This window comes from Culex quinquefasciatus, chromosome 3, assembly GCF_015732765.1.
Source record: "Culex quinquefasciatus strain JHB chromosome 3, VPISU_Cqui_1.0_pri_paternal, whole genome shotgun sequence".
NCBI classification, from domain to species: domain Eukaryota; kingdom Metazoa; phylum Arthropoda; class Insecta; order Diptera; family Culicidae; genus Culex; species Culex quinquefasciatus.
In genome coordinates this window covers 154570329-154582433 of record NC_051863.1, presented here as the reverse complement: position 1 = coordinate 154582433, position 12105 = coordinate 154570329, and the positions used below count along the sequence as shown (strand labels likewise).

Here is a 12105-nt window from a genome sequence, read left to right as displayed (position 1 = left end):
AACAATTAAATTAAAATAAGAAAGAAAACATATAATTGAAAAAAAGCACGATCAAGCCTAAAAAATAAATAACATTGAAGTTCACATAAAAAACATGACAAGCGCAAAAAAAACTTAAGGCAATAAAGTCAATCAATTACATCACAGAAGAGAAGAATGTCAGTAAAAAATAAAATCAAAATCTTATGACAAGCGAAATGCTTCTGAACCAGTTAACCGGGCTACCGAACCATTCTTCCTTGATACGGGTTTAATCATTCTTGCAAACCTAGACCGTTGTCGGCTGATATATAAAGTGGTCGCGTTTGGTCCGAAAGAGTATCAATCGTTTCCAATCCTCCGAATCAGCGAGTGCCTGGTTATTCTTTTTACCGAGCAGCGCAGAAATAATCAAGTGTCAAGTATCAAATATGAAGGCCTTTGTCGTCGTTGCGTCCCTGTTGGCTGTGGCTTCTGCCTCGACTACCATCCTTGCGGCTCCCCGTTGGTACGGATACGCTCCGGCGGCCACGTACTACGCTGCCCCAGCGGAACTGTCCAGCCAGTACCACGCCCAGGATAGCCTCGGACAATACTCATATGGATACAACGGAGGATTGTCGGCCAAGGCCGAAACCAAGTCGTTTGACGGAGTGACCCGCGGATCGTACAGCTACCTGGACGCCGAGAACAAGCTGCAGACTGTCTCGTACACCGCTGATGCCCTCAACGGATTCCGCGCCCAGGCCAGCAACCTGCCCCAGGCTCCGGTCGAGACTCGTGTGGCTCCCGCCCCAGTTCAGGACACCCCCGAAGTCGCCAAGGCCCGTGCTGACCATCTGGTCGCCGTTGAGGAAGCTAAGGTGCGCAACGCCAACGCCGCTTCCAGCGATGAGAGCGCTATCGTTGTGAGTGCTGCCCCAGCTGCCGTTGCCCCAATTGCACCAATTGTCCCCCAAATCGCCACCTATGCCGCCCCAATTGCTCTGGCCCCAGCTTCCGGCTTTGCCTACTCGCACTCGACCGTTAACCTGAAGCCGGAAGTGTACGCCGCCGCCCCAGCTCCAATCGCCACCATTGCTGCCGCTCCGGCCTCTTTCGCTTACCAGACCTACTCCGCTGCTGCCCCTGCCCTCTACAACACCTGGAGCCAAGCCCCAGCTTACGCTTACAGCTACGGTGCTCCGGCTTTCTACGCCGCCAACACCGCTGCCGTTCCCCTGCCCGTTCAGGACACCCCTGAAGTTATGCAGGCTAAGGCCGAGCACTTCGCTGCTGTCGCTGAGGCCAAGGCCCGCAACCTGCAGTAAATCTGTAGGCCGTGATACTACCGTACCGTAACCTACACCAAACACAGGACCTGATTTCCGCAAATTTTCTCCGGATTATGCCGATTCCGTTGTTCGGAACCGTCTACTAACAAACAAAAACCATCCACCGCAATGTGTGTAAAATGTATAAAAAGTCTTTTTGTTTAACGATAGTTGAAACGATTGAGTTATGTAGTACTGCAAAATATATTTTTGAAATATGAAACTTTGTGCTTCTTTTTACTGCCGTTGAAAACCATCTGAATATTACCCTTGCAGCCTCTGGAATGCGGAAAGGTTTTGGATAAATCCTTTGAGGTTGATTAATCAGCTATGAAAGAATGTGTATTCGATGAGATTAGTTTTAAGTTTCATATGAAGTATATTCCATTTACATTTTCAACAATATGTTGTTCGGAAAAGAACAAGGATCAAGCTATTTGAAGAAAAAAATTCAATATAACTTCCTTCTAAAATGTTAGTCTTGATTTGAAAATTTTGAAAATATTGTTTTCGAAAAGATCGGAAAATTTCACAAATGTTTCATATATTGACATTGAAAATCGGACCATTAGTTGCTGAGATATAGACATTAAAAATTGGTGGACTGTTTGGGTGAGACTTAGAAAACATAAATTTTCCAGTTTTTAAACCTTTGCATGGCAACTAAAGATCGTATCAACAAAGTCCGAAGAAGCAAAATATAGAGAATTTTCTCAGCTTTTCAAAAATATTTTTTCCAGAAGTGTGCAAGCATGTGCACTAATTTAAAACAATGAAAAACTGCGACTATTTTTAAAAAAGTCACCTAAATATGGATTTAATTTGAAAACGGTGCACTTTATCAAAATTTCACTGAAGTACTTTTAGATTGCAAATTTGATTTTACATCGAAAAATGAAGTTGAAAAAATTTTGCGACCAATATTTCGATTTTTTGAAAAAATCAGTATTGATTAAAAAAATCATAAATCGGTCAATGATTTTTTACACAACCTGGAAATTTCTGAAAAGTTGGCATTTTATGTTCTCTAAAACATATCAAAAAATAAAAAAAATTAAAAATAGTGTTTTTTTGCAAATCAAGTTTTAGTGATAAAAAGTTAAATAAAAAATCACCTTTTTTTTACCGTGTATCATTTTTTTTCCAGTGTAGTTCGTATCCATACCTACAACTTTGCCCAAGACACCAAATCGATCAAAAAATTCCTTCAAAAGATACAGATTTTTGAATTTTCATACATCATTTTTGTATGGACAGCTGCCAAATTTGTATGGAAAATTATATGGACAAAGTAATGATGCAAAATGGCTTCTTTGGGCATACCGAAGGCACCAAAAAAGTTTCAGTCGGATTAAAAAATACAAAAAAATCGAATGACCGAAATCCTAGAGATCTGCTCTTATGGAATATTCTTGCAAAATTCATTTTTGCATAAGAGTTTATTAACAGTTTATGTTATCATAACAAAATTTGCTATTGGTCTGATATTGGTTGAAAGCCAAAACAACTTTGGAATAACATTTTTTGTTATGGAAAAATAACTCCAACTGTTATTGGGATGATCGGATTAGTTGTTAAAATATCAAAAAATAATAACAAAGATTTGTTCGAAGAATAGCTCAAAGTGTTATTAGTCTGTTATTACAATAACAATCCAATAAAAAAAAATCATAACGGCGAATAACAAATCTTGTGATAAATATCGTAAAATGTTATTGGCCTAGTATTTTCAAATATCAAAAAATGTTATTCCCACTTTATTTCCGTCTGCTCGGGAAGCCTAATCAACTGAGAACAATCATTTTTCTGCATTGATGGTCATATTTTGCATGTTTTGGCTTATATTTAGAACTTTTATGAAATTACTATGTACAGCACCGTTAATACTTTTTTTCTCGCAAAATTCAATTTTCGTCAATACTTAGAAATTTAGGAAATTAATAATTGCAAAACAACTGGACAGGTGTACAATGCATTTTAAAACACTTTTTTCATTCAAATGTTAACACCGTGGACTCTATGTAATAAAAAATGTCAAAGTCCCATAGAAATGCAAAATACAAAAAATAAAATCATATTTTGTTTTCTTCAAATAGCTTGATCCTTGTTCTTTTCCGAACAACATATTGTTGAAAATGTAAATGGAATATACTTCATATGAAACTTAAAACTAATCTCATCGAATACACATTCTTTCATAGCTGATTAATCAACCTCAAAGGATTTATCCAAAACCTTTCCGCATTCCAGAGGCTGCAAGGGTAATATTCAGATGGTTTTCAACGGCAGTAAAAAGAAGCACAAAGTTTCATATTTCAAAAATATATTTTGCAGTACTACATAACTCAATCGTTTCAACTATCGTTAAACAAAAAGACTTTTTTATACATTTTTACACACATTGCGGTGGATGGTTTTTTGTTTGTTAGTAGACGGTTCCGAACAACGGAATCGGCATAATCCGGAGAAAATTTGCGGAAATCAGGTCCTGTGTTTGGTGTAGGTTACGGTACGGTAGTATCACGGCCTACAGATTTACTGCAGGTTGCGGGCCTTGGCCTCAGCGACAGCAGCGAAGTGCTCGGCCTTAGCCTGCATAACTTCAGGGGTGTCCTGAACGGGCAGGGGAACGGCAGCGGTGTTGGCGGCGTAGAAAGCCGGAGCACCGTAGCTGTAAGCGTAAGCTGGGGCTTGGCTCCAGGTGTTGTAGAGGGCAGGGGCAGCAGCGGAGTAGGTCTGGTAAGCGAAAGAGGCCGGGGCGGCAGCAAAGGTGGCGACTGGAGCTGGGGCGGCGGCGTAAACTTCCGGCTTCAGGTTAACGGTCGAGTGCGAGTAGGCAAATCCGGAAGCTGGGGCCAGAGCAATTGGGGCGGCATAGGTGGCGATTTGGGGGACAATTGGAGCAATTGGGGCAACGGCAGCTGGGGCAGCACTCACAACGATAGCGCTCTCATCGCTGGAAGCGGCGTTGGCGTTGCGCACCTTAGCTTCCTCAACGGCGACCAGATGGTCAGCACGGGCCTTAGCAACTTCGGGGGTGTCCTGAACTGGGGCGGGAGCCACACGAGTCTCGACCGGAGCCTGGGGCAGGTTGCTGGCCTGGGCGCGGAATCCGTTGAGAGCATCAGCGGTGTACGAGACAGTCTGCAGCTTGTTCTCGGCGTCCAGGTAGCTGTACGATCCGCGGGTCACTCCGTCGAACGACTTGGTTTCGGCCTTGGCCGACAATCCTCCGTTGTATCCATATGAGTATTGTCCGAGGCTATCCTGGGCGTGGTACTGGCTGGACAGTTCCGCTGGGGCAGCGTAGTACGTGGCCGCCGGAGCGTATCCGTACCAACGGGGAGCCGCAAGGATGGTAGTCGAGGCAGAAGCCACAGCCAACAGGGACGCAACGACGACAAAGGCCTTCATATTTGATACTTGACACTTGATTATTTCTGCGCTGCTCGGTAAAAAGAATAACCAGGCACTCGCTGATTCGGAGGATTGGAAACGATTGATACTCTTTCGGACCAAACGCGACCACTTTATATATCAACGTCAATGTCGACCACCGAGTTTAACTCTACATGTTCTACGCGCGGGTAAAGAATTCGTTTCAGGATAGCACATAAGCGAGATTCAAAAAGGTTCTTGCGCATATCAACTGCTGGCGCGCAAAAGTGAAAGTTGAACTGATTTCTTCTGGAAGCATAGTTGAGAAGATGCCTACTTCCTGCACAACTGCTTTGAAGACGCGCAACAGGATTGCATTGTAAGCATAGGACGCGCAGCATAAGCGTTCAGTGCAATGATCTCTGAGTGTAGAACTGAAGCATACAAATGTGATGTTTGTCTTGGCAGTTAAACCTAGAATATAAATTGTATTGTCTTTCCGGTCTTTTCTATTAATTTAAGCATGACTATCCGAAGCCTCGATTACCAAAAGTATTGATTATCTGGAGATCATTAATGAGAGATAATCGAATCGGTAAAAAATAGTTTTTTTTCGAATTTGACGTGTTCAGTGACAAATAAGTCAAATTTTTGTGATAGATTGATATACATAAATAAACACAATATTTTATCCCCACCCTCATCTTTTTCTTTTTTTTCTGAGCAATTCCATGCCAAATAGGGAATCGGTTGTACCCGACCCTCTCCGATTTCAATGAAACTTTGTAGACTTGTTATCCTACGCTTATATAAGCCATTTTTGTGTATATGGAGCCAGTTCCATTCGATAATGACATTTGAGAAGGGCGTAAGTGTTTTAAATATTTTTGTATTTCGGAATTTAAATATTTCTGTATCTCGAAGCCGTTGCATCGTATCAAAAAGTGGTCAAAGACAAACTTGTAGGAAATTTGACGGGCTTTTCGATTAAAATACACTGAAAGAAAAAAACACCCAACTTTTATGAGATTTTTTAATTTTTAAGTTTAAAAGTCAAATTTGAGGGGGAGCCCACGATTTTTTTTCGTTCAAAATTTTTGTGAAGATAGCCTAAAATGTTACAAAAAGACTCACGAAAAATGCAGGATGGAGCAACTCACCTTAAAAAATTCAAAAATCATTTACTGAAACTGTGTTTTTGAAAAGTGCTTTAAACGTCAAAATTTTCAAAAACCGAATACGGGAATCGATTCTCCAGACAATTTTACATAAAAGTCTCCATTGACTACTGTCCTAAGTCCAATCCTTGTGAAGTTACAGCGGTTTTAAAAATAAAAATGTTGGAAAAATAGGTTTTTTGATGGTTTTTTGGCAATTTCTATATGACAGACTTGATTTTTCAGTCTCGTAAATATTTTTACCGGAAAGCTCGTCCAATTTCCCATAAGTTTGCCTTTGACCACATTTCAATTGGATGTATGGGCTTACAGATATAAGCTAACTACATTGCTCATAACTGAAAACATAATATTTTTTCAGTGTAGTATAGTAACCTGGATAGTAAATTAGCTTATATCTGTAAGCCCATACATCCAATTGAAATGTGGTCAAAGACAAACTTATGGGAAATTGGACGAGCTTTCCGGTAAAAATATTTACGAGACTGAAAAATCAAGTCTGTCATATAGAAATTGCCAAAAACCATCAAAAACCCAATTTTTTCAACATTTTTATTTTTAAAACCGCTGTAACTTCACAAGGATTGGACTTAGGACAGTAGTCAATATGGAGACTTTTATGTACAATTGTCTGGAAAATCGATTCCCGTATTCGGTTTTTGAAAATTTTGACGTTTAGAGCACTTTTCAAAAAAACAGTTTCGGTAAATGATTTTTGTATTTTTTTAGGTGAGTTGCTCCATCCTGCATTTTTCGTGAGTCTTTTTGTAACATCTTAGGCTATCTTCACAAAAATTTTGAACGAAAAAAAAATCGTGGGCTCCCCCTCAAATTTGACTTTTAAACTTAATAATCAAAAAAATCATAAAAGTTGACTGTTTTTTACTTTCCGTGTATTTTTATCGAAAAGCCCGTCAAATTTCCTACAAGTTTGTCTTGGACCACTTTTTGATACGATGCAACGGCTTCGAGATACAGAAATATTTAAATTCCGAATTACAAAAATATTTAAAACACTTACGCCCTTCTCAAATGTCATTATCGAGTGGAACTGGCTCCATATAAACAAAAATGGCTTATACAAGCGTAGGATAACATGTCTACAAAGTTTCATTGAAAGCGGAGAGGGTCGAGAAAAAAGTACCTGAAAAATACCTGTTTTGGGCTGGAATTGCTCTTCTTCTTTTTTTTGAGTAAAATTTTACTAAAGTATATTTAAAGAAAAAGAATCTAAAAGAAATCTTGCTGCAAATGTTGTCTTCCCCAGGACATCAAGACACGCCATAATAAATTAATAACCACCATTAAACATACCATAATTGCTACGATCCCGTGACTATAAAGATTGAACCTGTTCGATTAATTTGATAGCCCGGCAAAGAAAAAATCAACCCACCACAAAAAGAGAGTTTAAACCAGGCCGGCTTCCAAACTGCAAATCCATTACACCCCGACAGCTGTAGGTTCACCTTGGCTGCAGCAGCGCAACGTAATTTTTTGAAACTTGTCTCCGCAGCGCGTGGAGTTCAGCACGCAAAGGACAAGGTGAGGGTTAAAAGTGAGTTTTGGCGGCACGCTTCTTTCTTTTTCTACGCACATACGCGCGTGCGTAGTACTGTAGTGAACTGACCACTCGGCGTGGAATCCGGAATTGTAGCAAGGTCATCATTAACTGGGCAGAACGTACCAATTTAGACATTGTTCTTGGAGATGTTCGAGCCTCCACAACCGGTTTATCCTCGTCGAGAAGGGACGCAGCCTTGTTATCCTGATGGACAACGCCCCATCATAGCCTGGAAGGCCGGTTCCAGACAACTTTTATTGTGGCGCGTCGCGGTATCGGGTTCACTTGTTTTTTTTTTTTTGCTTCAGTTGGTACTTCTTAAAACAGATATGGCCAAAAGTTCGTTTGCTGGCGAAGGAGGGAAGAAATGAAAAGAACAGAACCAACCAGTGCGAAGATCTTCCTGGAGGGAAGCTCGGCGAAACTGGATCGCTCGGTATAAATAGTCGGGCGAGGCGTTGTTCCAGGCATCAATCGCATTCAATCCTCCGTACTAGCGAGTCCTGGTATTCCAGCAGCGCCAAGTAATCAGTTATCATGAAGGTGTTCATCGTGGTCTCATCTCTGCTGGCCGTGGCCTTTGCCGCGCCTCAACTGCTGACTCAGCGCGTATACGCGGCCGTTCCGGCTGTTACGACATACGTAGCTGCGCCAGCGGAAGTGTCCAGCCAGTTCCACGCCCAGGATGGATTGGGACAGTACACCTACGGATACAACGGAGGATTGTCGGCCAAGACCGAAGCCAAGTCGTTGGACGGAGTGACCCGTGGAGCTTACCACTACCTGGACGCCGAGAACAAGCTGCAGACGGTGACCTACACTGCCGATGCCGTCAACGGATTCCGTGCCGAGGCCAGCAACATGCCGGTGGCTCCAGTTGAGACCCGCGTCGCTCCGGAACCAGTTCAGGACACCCCCGAAGTCATGCAGGCCAAGGCCGAGCACATGTCTGCCGTTGAAGATGCGAAGGTCCGTCTGGCCGCCGCCGAGAAGGAAGAGACCGCCGAAATCGTTGAGAGTGCCGAGCCTGCTCCAGTTCCGGCCATCCCAGCTATTGCTCCGATCACCACCTACTCCGCTGTTGCTGCCCCAATCGCTCTGGCCCCAGCGTCCGGATTTGCCTACCAGACTTCCTCGGTTGCCCTGAAGAACGAACCGCTGGCCTACACCACCTACGCCGCCGCTCCGGTCCCAGCCCCCGCTTCCTTCTCCTACTCGACCTACTCCCAGTCGGCTCCAGCTACTGCCATCCAGTACGCTGCTGCCCCATTCGTCCAGGCCCTTCCAGCTGCCACCACCTACGCTCTGAACGTCCAGGCTCCCGCCTACACCTACAGCTATGGCGCCCCGGCCTTCTACACCACCACCAACCAGTTGGCCACTCCAGTCACCTTCGCTGCTCGTGCCCTGCCAACCTCAGTTCCAGCAGGTGCTGAGACCGCCGCCGAGGTCGTCGAAGCCGCTGCCCTGCCCGAACCAGTTCAGGACACTCCCGAGGTCGCCCAGGCCAAGGCCGAGTTCCTGCAGACCTTCGAGCAGGTCAAGGCCCGCAACGCCCAGTAAACCGAAGTGTGTGCCATCGTGATACAGGACAAACCAGCAACGCAATCTAGCTCAAACCGGAACATTTTGTAAAAATGTACAGGTTTTTTTTTTCGTAAAAGCCCGCCATAGACGGCGTACACGTGTGTACTAAACTAGCCAAAACGTTCAAAGATAATATCGCAGCGCAGAAATGTACAAAGAAAATAAAACCACAAAAAAATGGAGAAGAAGTTAATCAACAAAAAAAAAGTGATCTTATTTCATCATTCTTTTAAAATCAACCACACACATGATGACGCCCGACGACCTTCTTGCGGCAGATTATACCCGGTTCTGGTGCTAGCGGCGTAAGTCTTCCGGGATCGGCCTTAATCAATCAAACTTTTGGATGTTAGCGTGGTGGGCATCACACGCGGCTCTCGTACGCGATGGATTAGTTGACATTCAAGTCGAGCTGGTTTTATCCATTATTTTTAAAGCATGTTTTAAAAATTAGATTCAATCTAATTCTTACGAGGGCTTGATTTTTTAATTGATGATTCGAATCAAGTTACGAGCAAAATTTAAACTTAATACATTTTGTCCAAAAATGACCACACATAAAATCACGATATGGAAATATTATAAATCGAAAACACCAATGGGAGATTTATACGTGGAAAGTTGTGTTTCCCCTTCCTGATTAAGAATATGTTCGATTCAAAATATTACATCGGTGAAAATTGCGCTTTTCAGAAAATGTGTGTTTTTTAATACTAATGGAGACGCTTGGTACTGAATAAAAATTGAAAAATTTGATTAAAAAATACTTTTTTTTAAGTTTATGCTTTCCAAAGGTAGAAGAAATGTAAAACATGTTGTACACGACATCATAGATGACATGTAATAAGACTTATTAACACATCATAAAAAATTTACTTGAGCCACCATGCGCCTCCTCCCAAGGTATTTTATATGGGAAAACCTATTTTTTCTGAAAAACGCAATTTTCACCGCTGGAATGCTTTGAATCGAACATATTCTTAATCAGGAAGGTGAAACACAACTTTCTACGTATAAATATCCCATGGGTGTTTTCAATTTATAATATTTTGCTTCCTCCATACCGTGAAAATACCACGCGTCTCCATTTATATTGTTAACATTGAAAAATATTCCGACGCTTTATGTGGTGTAGCCACAGAGTAACACAGAGCGAGCAGTCCGAAGAAATGTCATTTTATTTTTTGGCTCCATAAGGTTTGCCGGTAGCAGGCGTGCGATGTACCACAAAGTGGAACCAAAAATCAAATGGCAGTAGTGACTCTGTCTTACTCTGTGGTGTAGCCGTGGGTGTGCACATTTTTCATTTTTTATTTTTTATTTTTTTTTGAATGAATTTCTATCTTTGGGACCATCCATAAACCACGTGGGCACCATAGGAGTGGAGGGGTTTAGCGATTGTCCACGCTCCATATAAAAAAGATTTGTTTTGTATGAAAATTGTCCACGAAGGGGGAAGAGGGGGGCTGAGATTTATAAAAAAAATGTCCACGTGGTCACCTGTTTAAAAATCATCGTGTTAACTTGTCGCACGTTTATTTTTGGTCAAATTGAGTTAAGAACGTAAAACTCAAAATTCAGTCGAAAAGAACTTTACAAATTTTTCATAAATCCTTTTGAAATGTTAGAGATGATTCCAATATTTCAAAAATATTTTGCATTTTCAAAGAGATCAAAAAAATTTCACAAATGTTCCTTTTTTTAACTTTGAAAACAATACCATTAGTTTTTGAGATATTGGAGGAGAAAACAAAAGGCTGTTTGGATGAGACATGAAAAATCTTCAATTATTTATCTTGTTTCTTTTTTTTATTCACTGTATTTCAGCTACAGTCATCCCTCATATTCGGAACAGTTTACAGATCGGCCAATGTTCAACAAATCATGGAAAATCGATAATTGAACATAATGATATGCTTTTACCTTCATGTGAAAGCTTTTCTCGCGATCTTTCGATTGATGTTTAGACCGGCTGTATATTTTTACGTTTTATATCAATTTTTAAAGAATAACATTGACCCTTTGAAATCCACAAATTCGGAACACTTTTTTCCTACAATGTAAACAAACTTTTTTTTTTCTCCAGGAATACTATTTTTTTACAAACTAATGACTTCACACTCTGAAACCAATAAAACTCATGCTTAGTAAAGTTTTATGAATGGTCCGATAACTTTTTTTGTGAAAATATCAGTTAAATTCAGGTGTTCCACAATTGTGCTCACAATAACATCCCACAATCATGGAACAGGCAATATGGTGGCAGTGTTTTGCTGCTCTGGATAAACTAGTCTTGAGGTTTTTGTTTAAAAAGTACTACTTTTACTAGTAAAATAGCAAGAGAATGACCAAATAAAGGTCCTCAAAATAGTAGGGTCGACAGAAAAGTGGCATTTTGCATCCTATTGACAAATTACCACAAAAGTGTTCCGAATTTGTGGGTGTTCCGAATATGTGGGATGACTGTACCAGAGGTCCGATTTTCAATGTCTGTTCTGCAATTTTATTGAAAATTTTCTCAAAAAATGGACAATGAAGGAAAAAATATTTTCAGTTGAAAATTAACTTTAAATTGCTATTAGTACCTTGAAAATGATTCACTTTATAAAAAATCTGTAAAGTGCTTTTTGATTGCAAATTTATTTTTCCAGTAAAAAATGAACTTTTCTATGGCTCAAAAGTTGCGGGTTTTTGTCCCCTAAAACATAAAAAATATGGATTTTGAGAAATGAAATTTATGTAATATAAAGTAAATTAAAAAATTTACTATTTTTACGTGTACCTTTTTTTCAGAATACACTCAAACCACGGTGGTTGGTCACTTTTTCGTTTGACACTTTTTTAGTTTGTACCCCGTTGGTTGGTCAAAATCAAACTAAAAAGTGACGAACTGTCACTTTTTACACGACGCTCACGCACACTATCAAAACAAACGTTTGGTAGTGTGTGTGTGAACTCCGTGTAAAAGGGGTGTCAAACTAAAACGTGACGCCGTTCGTTTGACAACAGTTGGTGTCAAACCATCGGGGTTTGAGTGTAGTCCTCATAGGTTTATTTCCAGTCCAGGGCCAAACTTTAAAATTTTAGATAATTTTCACTTCTTTGA

The 12105-nt window shown here is 40.9% G+C and overlaps 2 protein-coding genes across 2 annotated transcripts; one reads left to right on the top strand and one right to left on the bottom strand.

The window, feature by feature from the left end:
- The first annotated feature begins 310 nt into the window (after nucleotides 1–310).
- Nucleotides 311–9199, top strand: LOC6050833. Its single transcript, XM_038261288.1, has 5 exons — nucleotides 311–1285; nucleotides 3543–3553; nucleotides 3826–4460; nucleotides 7740–7848; nucleotides 7945–9199. Exons 1-5 carry the CDS (start codon nucleotides 411–413, stop codon nucleotides 8973–8975), a joined length of 2661 nt encoding a protein of 886 aa, XP_038117216.1. The 5' UTR covers nucleotides 311–410; the 3' UTR covers nucleotides 8976–9199.
- LOC6050834 (pupal cuticle protein) lies at nucleotides 3599–4806 on the bottom strand. The gene has a single exon (XM_001867327.2). The coding sequence runs from the start codon at nucleotides 4704–4706 to the stop codon at nucleotides 3828–3830; it is 879 nt and encodes a 292-aa protein (XP_001867362.2). The 5' UTR covers nucleotides 4707–4806; the 3' UTR covers nucleotides 3599–3827.
- Nucleotides 9200–12105: the final 2906 nt, after the last annotated feature.

What these genes read in the sequence shown, in the direction of transcription:
- LOC6050833 (XM_038261288.1), top strand. Translation starts at nt 411, where the DNA reads ATGAAGGCCTTTGTCGTCGTTGCGTCCCTGTTGGCTGTGGCTTCTGCC. An exon ending in AGCTTGTTCTCGGCGTCCAG is followed by an intron (nt 4,461 to 7,739) that starts GTAGCTGTACGA and finishes TTCTTAAAACAG; the next exon opens with ATATGGCCAAAAGTTCGTTT. An exon ending in CGGCGAAACTGGATCGCTCG is followed by an intron (nt 7,849 to 7,944) that starts GTATAAATAGTC and finishes CCAAGTAATCAG; the next exon opens with TTATCATGAAGGTGTTCATC.
- LOC6050834 (XM_001867327.2), bottom strand. Translation starts at nt 4,706, where the DNA reads ATGAAGGCCTTTGTCGTCGTTGCGTCCCTGTTGGCTGTGGCTTCTGCC.